General features: G+C 41.6%; 1 protein-coding gene across 2 annotated transcripts in view; it reads left to right on the top strand.

Moving 5' to 3' along the window:
* Nucleotides 1-21,366, top strand: part of UNC13B (unc-13 homolog B) — a 219,705-nt gene that overhangs the window by 57,840 nt on the left and 140,499 nt on the right. For both annotated transcript variants that reach the window (XM_075079702.1, XM_075079701.1), the window contains exon 8: nucleotides 9,132-9,354. In XM_075079702.1, coding sequence (XP_074935803.1) covers nucleotides 9,132-9,354 — 223 coding nt within the window. The remainder of the gene's footprint in view (nucleotides 1-9,131; nucleotides 9,355-21,366) is intronic.

The raw sequence follows: 21,366 nt of genomic DNA, 5'->3' as shown, positions 1-21,366 counted from the left end.
GGCCACTCTCTAGTAGCTTTGTATCCTTCATGTACTGTGGTGCCCAAAACTGCACCCAGCACTCGAGTTGAGGCCGCACCAGTGCAGAGCAGAGCGGGACAATCACCTCCCTCGACTAGTTAGTGATACACTAATAGTAATCTAGGCTGCAAATGCCTGAATGTTGGCTTCCTTTCCTCTTACTGATTACCCGAGATGGCAGCCCCAGCACTTCCTTCCATCAAAAGGTTCCTATCCCATGTGTTAGCTTTAGATTTAGTGGCTTTAGATTTTCAGGAATAAGATATGCATAAGCTATTGTTTGACTTGTACATGAATAGGAAATTGTCTTCTTTTTAACATGAGCTATTTATTACAGCAAATTAAAGCTCAGTGCAGAGTTCTATCAACTTCTTGCTCTTTTGCCTCAGCCCTCTTCCCATGTCCCTCTCTGATGCTTCTGCTCTCCCTGCCTCTTTTTTCTCTACCCTTTCTTCTGGTTGTCTCCCCTTCTCATCTCTCTTTGCTGCACACATTTTTCTTCTGTTTGCTTTGCCAGCTTGATTGTGTCTTCGTCTTTCTCCTCTCCTTTTCCCCAGAAAAAACACTTAGACCTCTGTCAAAGCTGATCATTAGGCAATCCGTGGATTTTTGTAGTTGTAAAAACCAAACCGTATGGTCAGGGTTGTGTAAACGGTGACTGGTGGGTCCTGGCAGGCTTCTGATACATGTGGGTACATCTTCAAATTGCCAGCACGGATTGCTCCATGTGGTGGCTTGTCACACTTGCTGCTGTGGACCCGAGAAGCAGCATTTGTCATGTCTCAGACTGTAGTCTGCTGGTGCTCGATTCTATGGACTTCAGCCTTTCTCACTTGTTAAGTTCTGTAAACAAGAAGAAAGTTTTTATGTATTATTCCTATAGACAGGAGGGGAATAACCCTTTTACACTCCATGGAAACTGCATATACTCAGCATTATACCAGTTTAATATGTGGTTCTTTCTAAATCAACCTGGTAAACAGTATCATGAATTTGTTCCAGGCACATACTTGGCCGGAGCTGCTTCATTTAGTGACCAAAGCAAACACACGTGTTATTTTTTTTCTTTAACTACTCCTGTAGGAGTCTGAGGGGAATGACCTACCTTTGAAGCTCTACTATGTAATAGAAGTGCCACTTCAACCTGAGCTATGGCTGTGCCTTTGCAAAGCACCACACGTGTGTGTGAGAGCCTAAAGTCCAGGGACCCTGAAGTACTGAGGTGTATCTGAGGAACTGCATCGCTTTGTAAACTGTTTGTATCTGAGAAGAAAGGAGTAGCCTGGTTGTAACTCTGATGTACCATTATTTCCCAGATAAGAAGGGAGAGTTAAACCCTGATTTGCCTTTTTTTTTTTTCCTTGGGGTACTCCACATCTTTGCCTATTTTTATTTTTCCTACCCACCTTTTCTTACCCCATAGAATTGAAATGCCAACAAAGCCCCTCTGTAGTACATGTGCATAGGGACTAAACCCTTGGGAAGCCAAGTTACTCACCAGTACCAGTTATTTCTTATTTAAATAGTGGTCTGGTAGTGACTTCTTAAAACAAAGATATCTTTATTTCGGAACTGTTTTTTGCAATTCTAGCTAAAAACAAGAACTAGCCCATTCTAACTTTGTGAGTCTTGTTAATGAGGGTGGGGGAGGGATCTGTTGAATCCTCTGAGCAATCTCCCTCCTGGAAATATGTGCCTGGTTCATAGCTAGAGATGAGGCTGGTAACCAGGACAGAAAGCTCTCGCTTGTTCTCTGCCTGCATGTAAAGGATTTGTTTATTGCCTGCTGCACTTAATGCATCAACTTTCCTGTAAACTTCACATTTTAAAGCAATTTTTTTACACACCATCTTCTAGAAATGGTGGTTCTGAAAGCTTTTCTTGGAGTTCCAAGTTGTGCGCATACTGCTAAGGTACTTTCAGGTTTGTATGTAGCAGTTTTTTGCCTCCATCATACTGAGTGTGGCCTTGGGGTGACAACATGGATATTGATAATAACAACTTGGCTGTCTTACTGACTTGCAGTTTAGCTTTAGCATGAATTTGGTGTCACCTTTATTTTTAACATGGAGAGATTTGCTAACTGTTGTAGAATTAACTTATGACTATTTGCGTCCTCAGGATGCCATGAAGAGCCCTTACATTTTTTACCACTGTGTATATCTAGCTAAGAAAGTGCTCTTCACTTAATGCTAGTTTTTATACATAGTTTTTCACACTGTTGTTACTGGTGTGATGCTTTCACCACTGGGTTAACTTTGTTCTGGAGAGGGGGCAGAATTGGAAGCATGAAGCAACTTTTGCCACTTGACTTGCATAGTTTAGCCTAGAATCAGATACTGCTCTTACCTGGACTTTGGTGTCTAGAACATTCTGTCTGTAATCCTGATCACATGTGTGCTAGGAAATAAGTTTTTAACAGCTCTCGGTAAGTAGTGTGTTGATAAGTATTTTGTCTACTTGTGTTAGGAAATGCACAATTGTTTAAGATCACTATAAACTCTAGGAATTATTAATCTTCAGAATGTCTTATAAACAAACAGGACAGTGAAGAGTAAGCCCAAAAATAAATTTAATATTGTATTTATAAAGAAAATAATCTCTTATGCTTTCAAGCTCACAATCTATAAGGCATTTTAAATACATGAAAAGTATGTTTCTGGTTTGTTTTTCTAAGCTTTTTTTTCCCATTCCTATTCTTTGCTGCCATTTGTGTTACATGCAGGCAACTGGAGTTATTTCGGATGGGGAGAGCAGCTGAGTACGTAACAGTTTGATTTCTTGCAAGTTTTCTGATCCTATAGTGATGCAGCATGCTCCAGTATGAGGAAAGTGAAAATATTCATGCATATAGAAAATCTGTTCCATTGTATTTTCTTTTACTTTCATTGAATCTTCATATTTGCTTGGATGGATGGCTGTTCATTTTTTTCACTATTTTGCTTTGTTTTGACCAAGTTTTATATGAATTACTTGTGCCTTCTACTGGAATCTGAGGATCAGATGGCAGAATTGGACAATTATTATTCTCCTATAAAGGTGATTCTGGTTTGCTGCATCTTTTGTGTTGGTCTTTATACCGATGTAAGCCCAAACCAATGTTTGGAGTAACTGAAAAGCACAAGGGAATCTGTAGTGATTGTTCTGCTAAGATGCAATGATAAGCTGGAAGTGATCACAGAAATTCCAAATGCTACAACTAGGAGCAAATCTGAAAGCAGAAATGTCTGATGCACACCAGTGTGACAGAAGGGTTGTAGGTAATGTGGCATATTCAAGCTCAGTGAGACAGCATCGTGGCAAGAGTGGTAGGGCTTTGCCTTAGTGCTTGCCAGTCTTGGAAAGATAAAACTCAGATACCACAGCTGCCTGTGATCTGTAGGGCTAATGCCTGCACCTGAAGGCTGGTGTGATAACTTTTGCAGAGGCCACAAGGTTTTTGTTAATCTTTCCAGAAAATATGCATGAAGCATCTTCACTTTCTGAAAGTCCTATGGGTTCCAACAGGCAAGGCTTCTGCTCAAGATGCAGTGCATGGCTTCTGCTGCCCGTAGGAACTGCAAAGATCAATCCATTGGTCTTGAAACGATGGTGTCTATTCCCTGTGTGAAAACCAAGCCTGTTCCTGAGGGGAGCATGTAAAGAAAGATCACTGTGACTGCTGCCAGCAGGGGGCTGCTTCTCCATTTTTGACACGATGGAATTCAGAGAGGCCACTGTTACTGTAGCCAAGTAACTTAAGTCTCTTGTCCAGCTAATGTTACAGTGCATTTCACACAGGGACCTGTTCTGCGTTTTAGAAGTGTTCCACCAGTGACTTCCCAGTTTCTCCTCCCACAACATGTTTTGTCATCCGTGTTCCCTGTCTTTGATCAAACCATAAGTTCTTTGGATTGATCAACTTCCTCACACTGTCAGTGTTGGCTGTCTCAATTGTTTGGGGTTATTCTCAGAGGTATGATAGGATAACTGAGAATTAATTTAACTTTTGTACACTACTAAATCAAAGATTAGTGTCCTAAATAGCTTTCTTTTATTCCCCATGTTTGAGTGTTTGGGAAGGAAATAGGGTGCTTAGCCGTTGGTCAGTCAGAGATTTAGGAGGGTTGTGCAGAGAGTATTTCCTCTGTTTATGTGGAGTGTTGGTGTGTGTGTGGTTTTTGGTGGTGGTGGTGTGTGGTTTTTTGTTTCATGTGTTGGTTTTTTTTCTAAAAAAAGTACTTGTATTAATGGATGTCCCTCCCTCCCTCTGCTTCATCCTTCCTGTGCCGTCCTCTTTGAAATCATGTTAGCATCCTTCTAGGCAGGTTTGGGCCAGTGTTGATGATGTTTGCAAGTGAACTCCTTTAGCATGATGATGTAATGAAAAATATTTGTAAACTTAGAACAGCAACTGAGAAGGAAGTGGCAGAAACAGCATGTTGGTAGCTGGAAGACTTTTTCCTGGGGAGAGCTTCTTGCAAGAAGAGCACTGTAGCCCAGACCCTTGCTAGTGGGGCAGAGGGCGCTCTAGATAAAGGACATCTCGTGCTGCTGACCTAGGTCTGTTTTAGGAAAGACTTAAAGAAGTAGGGTAGATGTTCGAGGCAGTCTTTACACTTCAGGCTGTCGGTCCAGTTCTTGACTGTTGAGTGTTTCAGCAACAGAAGGTATTTTCAAGTAGGAAAACAAGGCTATGAAAGCTCTCAAACTGAAGACTGAATATTGCTAACTTGTTTTCTTAAAATTACGCAATTTTCTAATGTATTTTAAAGTGGTGAGGGCAATAGAATGGACTACTAATGACCTGCAAAGTTAAACTTAAATCATTGCTCAAGCTTTTCAGTTTTTAGCCTCCAAAGCTATAGAAGAGCCTCAAAAATGCCCTCCTGTCCTTTTGAGATATTTTTTCCTTACTGTTACTTCAATTGTCCTCTTCAAACTTCTCTGCATTTTAATTATAAGAGTTCAGAAAACATATGTGATGGTCAGAAGTGACCAGTGGTTCAATAGATGATGGAGTATTGGGGTTTGAGACTTCAGGAAAGCAGTTGGCAGCTATTGTGAAAAGCAATTTAAGTGGATGAAGGGCATGGAAGGTGAGTTGCAAAGGCCCTGGTGTGGAGCTGGCAGTGATGTCTTCTGGACTTGGACTGGAAGTCATTCCTTCAGTTAGCACACTTTCTTCCCTTTGACAGTTACAAAAATAGACAAAAGCTGTGAAAAGCTTGGTGGATTATTTTGGAGAAGTAGTGGGGATCTTGGGATACAGAATCTTACACAAACCTCCTTCTTCCCAAGTGTCTGAATGTGCTGCACTTACTCCTTTTGTCCAAGTCTTTGCTGAAATTTGTGGAGAATAACTGGACCTCAGCACGCAGTGGCTTGATGACACATCACTGCTAGAAAAGTAGGAGTCAATTTCAACTGAATGCAGCCTATTGAGAGGAGCTCCTGCTGTGCATTGGCACCTTAAAACAACAAAAACACTCTGAAAGTGCATTCGTCCAGCCACCTGTAATAATTTTGCTGTTAGCTTTCCTTCCTGTCCTGAAGCTTGATATAAATAAAGTTGCCGGAGGTTAAATATTGCTAGTAGAGCTGGAATGACAGGACTGTGCAAAGTGGTTTTGAGGTCAGTATATTAGGAGCTGTACGTGTTCTGCCCTGCAGCAGTAGTGTAATAACTTCTGGAGGCAGGAGTGGGGAGGAATAACAGGGTTTCCAGGAGGCAGTTTGTTTCGGAGAAGCTATCTCCGTGATTAATTTTCCCCCACTTTTTGTAAATCCTATTGTGTGATTGACTGTCCAATGGGTTTTCTTCTTATTCTGTCTATATGCATGAATATTCGATTATTAAACATGAACAGCATGCTTCTTCCCTGCCCCTGCAGCCCTACCCCCCACTCCCTACACAGTGGGTCTGGTGACAAAGAAACAGTTTTCATCCCTTGAGAGGTCTTTGGTACATGTGAATTTTCTCAAACTGGGATAAAACAGTTACTGACTTTTTGTATTTATTGTTATGTATCTTGTTATTAACTAATCGTTTTTCAGAGGCAGGGGCTAAACTAAAACTTACCATGTGGAAGACTTCATGTATCATCTGTTTGAAGAAGATAATGCTTGAATTTATGACACCATGTGTGTTGTGAGGGATATTTTGCTGAAACATGGGCTGTAATGCCTGACCCCTCCTTTTGAAGGGATGCTGCATCCCCAAAGCTGCTCCTGCAAGTTCTCGTCAGTCTCTTCCTTAAATAAAATTAAAGTGTCAAGTATGTTAATGAATTGGATTATTGTTGTGTGCAAGCATTTCACAGTATACTTTCTTGCAAAGGTAACGTGTGCTGTAAGCCACATATGGGCCAGGTTTTGGTACTTTTAATCAGGCTGAGCAATGTCTTCATTTATGAACACTTCTGTTAAATGAAGTGAGATTGCTCATAGGGTAGGTGCAATTCAGCATGAATAAGAGTCTCTGGAGTTGGCCCTTATTTATGAGTCAGTTGAGGATTTCTGCCTGGTATTAACATCTATGGATGCTGTAGGTACATGGTGCATACATCAGAGAATTAATGTGTTCCTACCTCATCGATTTCTGTGGAGGCTGGAGCCTTGCATCCTTTAAACATGTCATCAAGGAGGCATTTTGTGTCATGACCTCTAAGACGCTTCCTCATGTGAAACACCAGTGACAACTGGGAGAAACTCTGGTGCCACCTTTTATAAACATACAAGCTGTAAATGTTTGATTAACATTTAAGCTAATCAGCTATTTTTAGGTGTTGCTTAGAGATACTGTAGTTCATATGAGAAATCTTCGTTTGATACTGCAGAGGTAAGGTACAATGACTGGTTAAGAAATCCAGATAGTGCTTCTGCAACAGTCCTATTGGTGAACTCTGAAATCACTGAGCCCATCAGCAGGGCAGTCACTGACCTGGAGAAGCTGTATCCTGCTTTCTGCTGCCTGATAACCGTAATTGTGTAAGTCTTTGCACACCCTGATATTAAGTTGAGCCCAGTATTAGTGAGTTACTGGATTCACTATTGTTTTGACCCAGATACTTGTACCACTGATTTCTATTTGTTATTATACTGTGTGGTGAGATAAATTGTTTATCCCTAATAATGTTGGTCTGGTATCTTTTACCAGATCCTGAATCTGGGCTGCCTTAAGCCCCTAAAAGTGCCTATAATGATTTTGCAGCCACAGCTGGAAGAATTTTGCATCACACCAGAGTTATTTAGGCTTTACCTTAGATGGGAGTTACATCTGATTGGAAGAAGAAATTGGTTGAGCAACAAAGTGAGGCATTAGAAAGCTCTTCAAAACTGTTTTTGTCCCAATAAAAGTAATTATTGTGCATTAGATGGTAATGGCTCAAGTGTTCGGCAATGACTTTGATCAGCTGAGTAATAGCTCATTATCCTTCTAAGGATGGTGTGTGTCTTGTGATCTACAAATAGATCAGCCCTTGCTCCACAGACTGGAAGCCTGGTGCTTCTCAAAGGGGTTTGGCACTTTGGCATATCAAATCATTTTTGTGCAGCACATTTTGAATGTTTCCCCTAAGCAGTGAACTGTACTAAAATTGTTGGACATTGTGCTTTTAATAAGGCTGAATAAAGCAGTATATGATTGCCATTCATTTCTATGCAATTGACTAGAAACTGACAAGAACTGTGCAGCATTTAAACTACTAAAATGTAGGAGGCTTATCTCCATTTTTGGTGTGGACAATCTAATTGAATTGATTGTACTTAAGAGAGTAGATCTGGGCACTTTCAAGTGGTTTGCATTTTGCAGACGTTTTCTGCTGGGGTTGTTTTCTTCTCTTCCATCCACTTTAGGGAACTGATATAATCTTACTCATTTGGAAAGGAACTGAAAAGATCACCAAGAACAAACTTTACCTTGGATTAAAAAACCGGAAGTTGAATTGGAGGTGTGGGAAACACCAGTGGAACAAAAAGATGTTCCCTGATGCTGCATTCCATCTCAGCAATTAAAGTCAGGGTTTTTTTAAGGACCTGGCATGAAATCAGTACTCTTCCTTTAATGTTCAGCCTCATGGTGAATGGCTGTGTGGGGCACATACCATTGAATAACACCAGAGGGGCTTTAATTTGATTGTCCTTTTTAGACAGGCTTTTGGTGGCAGAGGGACTGAATAATGGCTGATCTTTATTTTCCTTTGTTGCAAGCACGTTAGTGGTGCACTCCACTGCCATATGGTGTGTGTATTTCACTTCAAGCTTGCAAAGATAACCCTGCATTCTGCACAACCAAACACAGCCGTACATCAATATTGTATTTTTGATGCCTTTCCTTACTATAACTTTGTGTTCTCTTTTTCTGAAGGGTTAGCAAGCAGAAGTGTTTCTGCAGGAGAGGGACTCATTGGAAAGGAGCTTTTTCCTTTGTGAAGGCTATCATTAGTGTTGACTACTAAACTTAAGCTAATGTACCTGTATGGGTTAAATGTAGCAATTTTCCCCTTACAAGAGGTAGTATAATTGTCTATAAGCAGAGCTGCTCTCCCAGTTTTTCTGATTTTCCTACTGAGTGCTTTCCATTAGTTTCTCTTAATTTAAACTAATGGTCTTAAAAAAAAAAAAAAAAAAAAGGCACTTAAAAAAAAAATCCAGAACTCTAAAGTACTGCTAAGGATGCTGAGAGGAAGAGATAGTATTAGAGCTTAAAGGTTGAGAAGTTTCCCAGAAAGAGCTCCTTTCCATAAAGGAATCTTTACGTTTTGTTTTGTTTTTTTCCCCAACATCTAAATATTCCTTTTGTCCACAGGAAAGAAATTTAAATTCTGGGTATTAGGGTGAGGGTTTTTTTGTTTGTTTTAAATAAAAATATCTTAATCTGCTTATTAGGAATGACTAAAGAGAAATAAACTTCTATAATAAGAAGTGTGAAAGGAGGATATGGAGGAGATTGCAGCAATTTCTTTGTACATACTTGAGAGAACTGGGGGTTATAACCAGCTACCAGGTGGAAGAGATACACCCATAGCAGAAATAGCCTTTTTTGGTCATTCTTTACAAACTAAATGGGCTTCACTGTCCCAGCAAGGCACCTTGAGAGAGCTCTGCCCTTAACTGCTTTTGTTTCTTAGCCTTTGAAGATGCCGACAGTGCTGTGGATGATCGAGATAGTGACTATCGCAGTGAGACAAGTAACAGCATTCCTCCTCAGTACCACACGACTGCGCAGCCCAATGCCTCTGTGCACCAGTTCACTGTGCCGTCACGCCTGCAGCAGCAAGGGGTCTCGCGGGAATCCTGTGCTGACTCCCTGCAAAATTATGATCTGGATTATCGGGAACATGTGGCCATCAGGTGGGTGCTGTTTCTCCCATTCATTTTCCATAGTGGACCCTGAAGATGCCTTGCTAGCAGAGGAGGGCAGCTTAAGGGCTCCAGAAGACTTCTAGTAGGAAGGTGTTACATGTTTTTTTTCTAACACTGGGACTCTGCTTGAACCAGGAAAAATAAAGCTATGTGTTACACCAGATCCAGCAGTTTAGTGAATTACCTTTTAAGGAGGTGCTCAACTCTGAGGTCCTTTATTCTTGGTTCTACTTTCACCTTACCTTTTGAAAGCCAGAGCACTGGTTAACTGGTTGTTCTGGGACTATTGCATGGGTGTGCCTCCCAAGCCAATGAAGCACAGTCTAGCAGAGTTACCCTATGAGGGGTTTCTTGGGGCAAATTTATTTTCTGTTTTAGATTAGCTCCTTTTCTTTCATTAGCTCTGCCAAAACAGCATATTCAAGAAGAAAGTCTGTAACCAATTAAGTTGTTTGAGTTTGGTTTTTTTTTCCCAGTTACCATGTAGCACTGTTGAATAGTGTTTTTTCTTTTTTGGTCTCCCTTTGAGCTGAATGAAAGATAGTTTACTTTCTCTAAATTAGCTTTTTGACCATAAATCACTAGTTTCACAACTGCTTTTATATTTTTTAAAGTATCAAGCATTACCGCATTAAATTACCAGGATCAGTGGCTATAAACTAGAGACGGTTGTGCTGGGAACTGTAGAAGCTTTACAAAATGACTGTTCCAAATAAAGGATAAGTTAAATGTAAGGGGAAAGCAGGACAACTTGGTCAGTGCTGGTCAGCTTGGTAAGAGCAGGTCTGTAGGACAGGCCATGCTGCTGCTTCTGCCTTCAGTGTGGAAGGAAGAGGCAGTTGCTTAAACCTGTCACAGTTAGAAGTGCAGGGTTTTTATTTTTATTATAACTGATTTGTTCTATCTCAGCCCCCTTGGTAAGAATGTTCTTGTTCCCTGAAGCCTGAACCTGAACTCAGTTTCCCTCAGAAGCGTATGGCTCAGGCTAAATTTGGCTGGTTTTGCCTTATGGTCTTTAATGGTAAAGCTGAAGTTTAATGATAACACCTAATGTTGTTACTATTACGGAGATTACAAGCAGCAGAGGCAAATATGCCAACAAAATGCATTTACTGCAGTATGACCTGTCATTCTTGGTGCTCTTGTCCTAGGCCATTAAATGTCTTATATAAGGAGTTACTCTCTTTCCCATGCCATTCTGTACTAATGTTTTGCAGTGGTAACATTGCTGAAGATCTTACTGAAAGTCTGGGAAGGTGAGCTGAAGCTTTTTCTTTATGGAAGAGCCGAGCTGAATGGTGGCATTGGGCATCCAGCCTGGGGAAGCCAGTGGTGGCTGGATGTGTGTGCAGTGATGTGACTTCTTGGGGTGGTGTTGACAGTACAAGGACACATGACCTGCCTTGCTTGGAGGCAGGGGGTCTGTTATCTTTTAGCTGTGTCAAATGGATAAACATGTTTTTAAGACTGTCCAAAGAAGCACTTCTGGTTTGAATTCTTAAACAATACCAAGCTGGGATATGTATATTTTTTTTCTGGTTTCCTGAAGGTACAGATATGAAAGGATCTGGACTGATAAAGTTTATTTAAAAAATAAGAGCTTTGTAGTCTGCTCTGGTCTAAATTTACTTTCACTCCAGAAAGGCAAGTCCTAGGTGGTGATTAATTCCCTCTAAGCATTCCTGTTCCCTGTGCTTTTCCACATGCCCAGCAAGATCTTTTGTGACATATTTTCTCTTAAAACTTAGAAAATGCAAATAAGCTTTCCAAAGAAGCTATGTGGGATTTCCTTTCTTACCAGAAAGGTAGTCCTCATGAGAGCTGGCTAAAAAGAAGCATGTGGGTAGATCTTAAATATTTTCAAAACACAGCTGTAGCTGAGTATTGCAAAACCAACTTGTGTTTGACTTTTGCTCCTAGCAGCTCTAACAGATATGGACCAGGCAGCAACCTAATGAAATTGGTGTTGCTAGCAGGCTGCAGCTAGTGATTGCTGAGGAAATGACAGCTTGTAGTAGGCTGTCCTGGGCAGACCCAGAGGAACTAGACCGGGTTCTGCAAGAACCTGTCTTGAACTGGACAAAAAGTTGTGTATGCCCAAATGCTTCAATTGAAACTGGCTGTACTAACAGCTGGGCTTTTTTCTAAGAACATTTAGGTTTAGCGGGAAAAGTTCTGATCCTCTTTATCAGCTGTTACATGTGATTGTGTTCCTTTGATAGAAGTACATGTATTTTATTCCCCTTTCTCCTAAGGATAACAAGTATTATTCCTATTTTGTCCTTGGAGCGTGTTTCACTGCCAACAGACAGTTTGACTTCAGAATAACACAAGTCTTCCCCTTGGATTTTTTTTTAAGCACTAACTTTTCTTTGCAGTGTTCATTTTGTGTGTAACCATGTGTCCTCCATGTCTCCCTGCTCTTGCTCTATTTACTTCCAAGGCGCTATGATAGCATAGCTTCCACTGTGAGTGGCCGAACTGACCTAGAGTCCACATCTGAGTCTAGTCAAATGACAAGCCGCCAGTGCTCACTAGGGAGCAGGCACTCTCTAGATCTGTCCGATAGGTGGGTTAACCTCTTTGCAGTGTCTGTGCCTGTCTCCTTGCTGTTGCTGCTGTGCAGTGGTCTTGTGATACATTTCAGCTGATACTTGCTGTTTGCTTGGGCTGTATTTCAGATCTGTGGTAGCTTAATGCTGGGCTGATGTTGTCATCTTTTTCTCCTCTCAGGTTTTGGACTTGTCATTACTTCATTCTAGTAAAAGGAATGCTGTGTAAAATAGCAGGGGAAATACTTACGAGGGGAGGAGCTCAATTAGAAAGAAAAGTAATTTCCTTCATGCCTAAATTAGTCAATTGTTGGTTCAGCATTTACAGCTAATGGCTCTTCAGGCATTCGTGCAGCTCCCATTGCTTTCAGCTGAGATTTGGAAGGGCTTGAGCCAGTAACTATGATTGCCCTGGGAGTCTTTTACATTTCATTAGCATTTTTAAAGAAAATTATTTCAACTGCCAGCTTAAAATGGCAAGGAAGAAGTGTAGTAAGTGTTCTAAACTGTGTACAACAGGGCTCACTTAAAGTAATGAGTATCCTCCCAATTAGTGTAAGTTAGCTAATACTGTTGGAAATGAAGCACTAAACCAGCAGCAGTGGAAATGCAATGATCTATTTCTCTTTCAGGGGTAACCCATCAGTATCCTATACTGGGGTGCCCCAGGCAACTCTCAAGGTGAAGACTCCTGTGTTAGCAGTATCCATACAATGCCCATGTGCCCTTTGCCCTTTCCCTTCTCTTGCCCTGCTCTTATGGGGTCAGGGCATCTGTGCCCTCACGCTCCTTAGTTCTCAGCGATGAATGATGTGAGACAAAGCTGCAGCACATCTTTCAGATGAGCTTTTTTCTTTTTTTCTTTTACACCCACTTTCTACCTGTTTATTTTTATGGAGGCTGGCAGGAACTCTTGTGAGATTTAGATAAAGAGGAAGCTCTCTTGGTAGTAGCCTTTGGGTTGCAGAGCAATTGAGATAATCCTTCCGATCAAGGGCTAGGAATTAATCCCAAAATCCCAAGGGTCATTTACTTTGGTTTCTAGGAAGCTTCAGATTGTTTGATTGAAAAACACTAGCTGCTTTAATCCATCCTCCCGCAGTGGACAAGTATAGATTGCTGGATCTGTTTAGATGCATTAAAAATGGGAAGTACAGATTCTGAAAAGCATCTCAGGCTTATGATAGGCTACTGTCCAACGCCAATGTTTTGTTTTGCCTTCTGATGCAGTAACAGCTCCAAGGATCTTCATTTTGTGTTGGTGGGAGGCCCTGAGGGCATTAGTTGCACTGAGAGCCCTCCCAGCAAAGAAGAGTGGTAGAGTAGCTGGAACTCCATGTGTTGCCAGTCTGCAGAGTTTGCATTCTGTCCCCTGTCCCCATGTCCGTGGAATCCAATGACTCCTGAGACTTTGCATGCAGTCTCTGATGTGTTAGTCACCTTTCGGAGCTTCATGAATACTGCTAAAACAAAGTCTGCAGCCTAGAGTGACCAAAATGCGTGCATAGCATAGTGGAATGGCATGTGTGGGCACTATATCTCAAAGTAGTCCTGTTACCGTAATAAGTGACTTTTTCCAGCACGCCTAAAAAAGTAACAGCAGAGTACTGGTGCAGGCAAGGCTGTGTACCCTCACTTGATCACAAAAAGCTGTTTTCCTTCAAACAGGCATTTTAAAATTTTGTGCAACTCTTAACTGGTGGAATATAATAACCCATGCTGCTTTTTTTGACTATTTGATTGAAATGTAATGGTGGTAGATTGGCAGGTTTTCAGTTTTGTCGTCTCTGGATGTTTCTCATCTTAATTTTCCTTTATTTAATGCATGTTTTTGTTACTGTTTTTTCTGTCCTTTCTAGAGCTTTTTTTAAAACTGTTATTTTCCTCTTCCTATTTTTTCCACTGCCTCTCTTCCTTTTCCTCCCACTCTCTTTATTTCTCATCTTAGACAAGGATCTCTAGCTAGAAATGAAAGAGTCAGGATCATTCCATTTAACTCTGAAGATGGAGAAGAACACGAGAGTAACTATGAAGAGCTAGGAAAACTGCTAATAGAGGAATTCTTAGAAAAGAGTCATAAAAATAGAAGTTGGCAGGAAACAAATACAAAAAAGATGCAAACTCTCTCAAAAAGAGAAAATGTCAGTCACTGCGAAAGATCAAGGTGCTGCCAAAATGTGTGTATGGAGTCAGGGTCTATAGGTGTCCCTAGGTATCCTCAGGAATATGATACAATAGATAGGAGAAGAAAAAAGAAGCTGCGATACAGTTTTGAAGAGCCTGAACAGATAAGCCTGCGAAGTAATGAAGGTCTGCAGTTTCCTGGGGAGAAACTAGTTTATTTCAATGGTGTGGCAACTAGTTCTGAACCTAATGATGATTTCCCAGTATATGACAGAACTGGAAAATATACCAATAGCTCTGAAAGTAAGGAAGGGTTTTCTGCTTATCCCATCCTGCGTCCGTACAAAAATGGCTTAATGGTTAAAAGTGGCAAGCTGCCCAACAAGCAGGGAGTGAACCGTGAGGGCTCACTTTGCCTCAATAACAGTGAAGACGTGGAACACATAGGGAAGCCAGGTAATGCTTTTGTGCCTGTGGATATTCTTGAGGAATTTGACAGCAGTGCTTCTGATGAGTTCCAGTACTCACCTGTTTCAGATGAGGAAATGGAGGAACTGGCTACGCTTTCGCAAACATGGTGTGATTCTGACATCAGCCATTTGAGAGACTTCACTGTTAATCACCCTGCAGATATGGGCTCCCAGTTAAAGGCTAGCTGTGATAAAAAACACAAGACTAAAGGGAGCAAGCACGGTCATCCTGTGCAAGACCTAACACTGTCTCCTGTGGAAGAACCCAGCGAGGAGTATATAGACACAATGGATGAACTTCAGTGTCTGGTAGAATCAGTTTCAGAATACTTGGCTGAAAAGGAGGAAGAAATCAGCAAATTCGGTACGTTGCCAGAGACCAGAAAAAACGCTGAGAGCATGCCACTGAAGCAGGATAATGCTGATAATTCAGTAGAGGGCATGAAGTCTGAACAGACCAAACGTCCTGCTGCAGAGGAGAGTACCAAGGGCAAATCTGAATCTCTCCCAGACTTGTCAGGTGTGAAGAATACAGTGAATTCCCTGTTCAGCTCTTTCACTGAAAAGGTGGGATCAAGTACAAAGCAGCTCACAGCCTCTGTTGAAAAGCTTGTTTCTTCCACTCCAGAGAAGACAGAAACCAGAAACTCATCAGAGACTGGAATCTCGAATATATTTTCTGTTAAGTCCAAAAGCGAGAGTTCATCTTCTGGAGTAATGGCAGATAATAAAGCTGACACCAAGTTCTCCATTCACTCTTTGCTACCATCCCAGGTAAGTGGTGATAAAAGAGCCCAGAACGTAAACTCCAACATGACAGAAACCACTGAGGTGGACAGTAACGCTTCCACACCACATCATCTCCAGCAATCACAAGGAACTACTGCCAGCAACCAGCATTCGGTTATGAATTCTGTTCTAGGCATGTTTAATCCTTTAAAGATCTTCTCTGAGAAGGAAGTGCCAAAACAAGAAGTCATAAAAGAGGAGCACACCAACGATGACAGCCATGCTGTGAAAGATGATGAAGCAAACAGAAGTGAGACGCCATCTGGACAGACGGCAGCCGGGACCAGCAGTGTTATTCCAGAGATACAGCCGAGTGAGACTAGAAGCGAGACAGAGGTGAACGCAAGTAGCAGTTCTGTGTCTTCAATCTTTGGCAGGCTCACAAACTCAGTCAGTTCCTTCAGTCTGAAAGCCAGTTTTGATGGTCTCTTGGCTCCCAAGCAGCAGGATGTGCCACAGAAGCAGTCAGATTTGCATCATGTTACGTATCAGCCAGATGCCTCTGTGAAAGAGGATATGCCCGCTGCCAGGGAGCAGCATCCTGCAGATCACTTAGGGGACCAGCATTCTACATCTCATGGACTGGGAAACAAGCAAAACAGAGGAAATGTGGAACTTAATTCACAGCGTCAAGATCAGGGTACAGCATCTCAAAGCTTTTTCAGTCCACTCAAAAAATCTTTCAGTCAATTGTTGCTTCCTTCTGCTGAACAAGGGCAGAAAGAAAGTACATCTGGTCTTTTTAAAGGCCATAAGTCTGAGGAGGATATAACACAAAATAGTACATCAAATGAAGAACACTCATTTCCTTTCACTGGGAAACTTCCTTTTTTCAGTGGGTTGGGTTTTTCAGGAAAGCAGGAACATATGAATGAGAAAGGAGGCTTTATTCCTTCGTTATTTAAATTTTCTTCTGCAGAAAATCTAGCTCCTTCACAGGACCAAAGAAATAATCAGAGTTCTAGGGGCATTTCTTTGCTTGAAGACAAAAATGGTAATTCACAAAATGCCATTTCATTAAAATCTAGGTCTGTTCCAAATTTATCAGACCATAGAGAGGAACTTGAACAAACAAAAAACATGAATAAAGAAAACCTATCGAGTGCCCAAGTAAATAGAAAAAAACACCAGCAGAGTGCCTCTGCTACCTTTAAGGCTGCAGGAGAGCAGCAGAGGGAGCAGCAGAGAACTAAGAGTACTCAGGAGGAACCTAGAAATGTAAAACGAGGATTGACAAGAGAAGGACTAAATGCACCAAACTTACATGTCAGCTCAGCTGAATCCACTTCTTCAGCCAAAGGACCAGAAGCTGCAAGTGCAGATGATATGCAGAAGAAGCACATGCCAGGTTTTCTTTCTGGGTTTCTTCGCATTTCTTGCAATGAAAACACAGCCAATAATCAAGACTTGGCTGTTAAAAGTGAGAGTGATGGCCAGAAAAGCACTTCTGGATTATTTTCTGGTTTATTTAAATTTGCTTCAAGTGAAAACTTATCTGAATGTAAGCAAGAAAAGGTGAAAACAAACTCTTTAGGCTTCATGAAGCTTTTTGACAGAGGTGAGGATTCTAACTCAGAGGCAAAACCCAGCCACTCCGGAATGGCTTCTGGCACTCAAAGCAGTACTGTAGAAAAGCAGGAAGCTTCCAGCTTCTTAAAAAATCTCCTGCCCAAACCAAAGGAAAAACTGGATAATGTGAAAACAATGGAATCTTCCAAAACTACTGACCACATATCCAGTGCAAGAGTAAATAAAACAGCTGAGTCTCATGTTCCCCACTGTGGTCACCCTGTGATCTCTGATACTCTAAATACTCAAGACAAGGTACAGGACTTATCTGGAAAGCCTGTAAATGGTAGGCATATTCCTTATCAGGACACAGGATCTAGAGTTTTACCAACTCCTTTCAACAAAGGATCAAATGAATTTCTCAATTTGAGTAATAAAAGCTATAACATTACAGATCGGTACTCAGCTTATCAGGAAACAAGAAGCCATTCTAGCTTTGAATGGGAATATGAAGTGGGGGCAGTGGCTGACACTCATGAAATAGCAGTACCGGTTTACTACGTGTTAAACCAGAGCTCTGTTCTGCCCCCTCAGTTCTTGGACTGGCCTGAAAATGATACAGTAGTGAATCTCTGTAAAAAGGATGGAAATGCAAATGTGATGGATTGGCAGACTAATGCCAATTTTGGCGGACAGAGTTTAGATTTAAGTGTGATGTCATATGAGTCATTTGACCAGTTAATATTTCAAGATGTCTGTTCAGAAGAAAATGATGCATGGAATGATAATTCTCTCAATGAAAGTTATAATAACTTTCCAGCATTTGAAAGAGATCGCAGTTACTCATTAGAAGAGTTGCCCATGGATTTAAGCTACTCCTCTGGCTGTGATGGAACTATGTGGACTCTAATTGACCAAGAGACTTTAAGTATAGATGGGAGCTTTATGTACTCATCCTATAGCCAGGAGTATCAGGAGTGGCTAATGATGCTTGAGCAGGGTATATGGTGGCCATCAGAAGATGGTGATTGTGGATACTACATGTACAGTGATAGCCAGTATGTATATTCGCTGCTCACTGATCCCACTGGTCAGTATGTCTATGTGTGTGCTCCTGAAACGTATTCCTACCCAGACTGCTGGGATTATAATTTTCAGATGGATTCCATTCCAAGAGCTGTGCTAGAAGACAACACAATTGCTGTTTGTGGTTTTAAAGTCCCTCTTGGCAGTGAAGATGAGCTGTTTTGGTTTGCTGAGGAAGAGTCTTTAGATGATTACACAACAAATAAGCCTCTGGATTTGTCGGTAGCTTTGCAGAGGAGCGATCAGCTAATGAATATGAATTTGGAGACTTTTTCACAAATGTTTGAAGAGTCTATTTATTATCAGAGAGAGCAGCCATTAGACTTCTCAGGTTATAAACTTCAAAAAGTCAAAGTAGATTTTAGACCTGAAAAGGAAATCCTGAATTATTCAGAGGAGTCTCCGCAAACCCTTGACCTCAGAACACATTCCAGAGTGGCTTCTGATAAACCGCTGAGTAAGGACAGCCACACCAAGGAAGTGGACAAGGCTGTCCCTGTGACAACTACTGGGAGCGGGTCATCAGGATTCTTTGGTTTCCATCTGTTTCAATCTACTCCTAAGGCTGAAGAAAATGTGGCATCTACTGAAAGAGTAACTGAAGCAAAAAAGACTGAGGAAGTTAAGAAAACACCAGTGAACAAAGTTAGCTCTTTATTTTCTGCTTTGGGTGGACTGATTGGAAAGTCTTCAGGTCCTGACCCTGAGACATCAGAAGAATCTGCCTTGAAGAGAACAGACACACAATTAAAGTCATCTGAAAATAAAAGTGATGTTTTATCACTTGCACCAAATAAAAAATTAGATGAAGCACAGGCAGGGCAAAAGTTTCCTGTTATAACAGAACCAAGAAAAAATACTTCATCAGGACTTAATTTGGAGGCTGCTAGAAGTGAAGAGCCAGAATTAAATCAGAATGAAAATATCCGTGTTAAAAAACCAGGATTAAAAAAATCTCCTTCTCAACTGAGCCAAACTGCTCCAGATGGCAGGCCCATGCGAGAAGAGAGATCTGCTAAAGCAACACCAGTTTCCAGGCATCTTGAAGGGCATGCAAGTATTAATGAACCCAGTCAGTCACAGCCAAATCAGAGCCACCCAGCCACTGAGCCTGAGGAGACACTATTTAAAAGTGCTCTGAAATTTTTCAGTCTTGGAGAAGATTCTCCTGCAGTCTCAACTGCCAACAAAACCCAAGCTTCTGGATTTTTTGACTTCTTTAAAACACAGGTAAGCAAAGCACCACAGCCATCAACAGATTTGGAAAAAAGTCAAAGTGATAAACCAGAAAAGGATACACAGCCAGAGCAGAAGGAAACCTCCAGCATCTCATCATTATTTGGATCCCTTGGAGATCTCTTCAAAGTGGAGGCTGTGTCTTCTCAACCAACCCCAAGTACTACAACTCTGCCAAAAGCCAATAGCAGGACTGTGGCTGAGTCAAGACAACAAACTGAGAAGCCTGGAGGTCCTCAGAGTGGCAGTATGGCAAGTCTGTTCTCCACCCCTAAGGAAGGGGCAAGAACAGCAGGCATGGACAGGCAGATCTCCCCTAGCCCTGGGGTGCAAATGCAACAACGGAGTATAAAAGGTGAGGAAGAAGATGAGTCTCCTGAGAGTAAAAAATTGCCTGCCAGAAACACTTCACAGAAGCCAATGGATGTACGTCCTAAAGTAAGCCAACTGAGTCAGTCAGCTGTGCACCAAAGCCGTGTACCGTCAGTTACACCAAAGCAACACGAAGGAAATCGTTTAGGAGGCACAGTTAATCCGGCAAAACCCAAGCCAGATCAGACACCTAAAGAGTCAGGTTTTAGTTTGCCATTCAGCTTTTCTGCTATGACTGCTTCGAAATCACAGCCAGCACAGCCAGCCAGTAGGAGCATATTCTCCTTCCTCACTGGATCAGATGAACCAAAGCCTTCAGCACCTGCTGCAGCTCCTGCTAGTGGGAAGCAGCAAGAAACAGAGGGGCTGTTTCATCTGCCCTCATTCTTCTCCAGTGGCCCAACTGCTGAGAAGACCATACCTCAAAGAAGTACTAACTTTAGCTTCTTCAATTTGACATCCTTTTTGGATGAAAAGCCACAAACTGCTCCAGGACAGGAGAATAATACAAAACCAGCTAAACCGGTGAACTCTAAGCCATATGTGAAGCAAAATAGTTCCTCTGACTCTGGTGTCAAAAGTAGCCATTCTTCCAGGCAACAAGATGCAGACAATAAAAAAGAAGTGGATGATATTATTGCAGCAGTGACTGGTAAACAAATGTCTAATAACCTCACAATCCCAGAAGATAATTCAGAAATGCTGGCAGTGGAAAATGTAGAAAGTGTTGCTGAGGCAGCTGAAGAGAGTGACTTAGAGACGCTTCCACAGACCAATGGTGCTGCAGTAACCAATTCAGCTGCTTCTGGTCCTTGCCTTCAGAATTCCAGTTTGCAGGAGGGTTTGCAGGGCAAACAGACTATTTCCTTAGGGGCAGAAGAAGATGGTTTGGGTAGCATGGGGAAAATGGATGGTGTTGAATCTCTTGTTGATAAAGACGAGCCTTATTCTTCGAAAGAACAAGCTTCTGAAAATAAAGATTGTAGCGTGACCTTAGATGATAAAATGGACTCCCAGAGTCTAAATGACTTAAATATTATGAGTGACTTAAAAAATGAAGCAGTCTCTGAAGAATTGTGTGTCCAACGTGAGTTGCCAGAACATAAACTACCCAGACAAACTCTTGGTGACAGGTTAGAACTGGCACAAGAGCTACACTCTCCTTCTAAAATGCCAGAGGCATCTAATTTGCAAAACAAACCTAAGGAATCTGAGACTGACAAATCAGTACTGGATTCTTCAGTTGAAATGTTTTCAAGTTTCATGACAAAAATGAAACCTCCTAAAACATTATCTGGTTTCTTTTCCCAACCTCAAGCTACAGCACCTCCTACTGCACAGAAGAAAAGCTCCTCTTTCTTTGGTTTCTCATCCCTCCCAAGTGGCCCAGCGCCAGCTTTCACAAATGATCTCTTTGGCATCTTCAAAGGTCCAAAAGAACCTCCAAAAGAGATGCCTCCAAAATCCACCCCTAAACCTCAAAGCAGTAGTGTGAAAGATGTCACTGGGTCTGTTCCAGCAAAAGACTCCAGGGAGACAGAAAATACAGCTGCAGCCAAAGAGTCTAAAAGAGATGTTACGAGCTCTCTGAAGGAGGATATATTACCTGTTTCAGCAGAGGAGAACTCCACAAAAGAGTCTCCTGTGAAAATAGAAACTGAGGAAAATAAGAACTCAGAAACCTGTAAAGAGGAACCTTTAAGGATCACTCCAGAAGCAGCAGTCTCTAGTGAAAATCAAGACCTTGAGGTTCTGCAGTTGGAGAATGATGCACAGCCCACTGAGATGGTAGATAGTAAGCCATGCCAGTCTGATTTCAGTAATGCAGTTGATACAGTGCTGGCTGAGGCCCCTGACCAGAC

This window comes from Phalacrocorax aristotelis, chromosome Z, assembly GCF_949628215.1.
Source record: "Phalacrocorax aristotelis chromosome Z, bGulAri2.1, whole genome shotgun sequence".
NCBI lineage: Eukaryota > Metazoa > Chordata > Aves > Suliformes > Phalacrocoracidae > Phalacrocorax > Phalacrocorax aristotelis.
The sequence above is the reverse complement of the archived record's forward strand: the minus strand, read 5'-3'. Positions and strand labels throughout refer to the sequence as shown.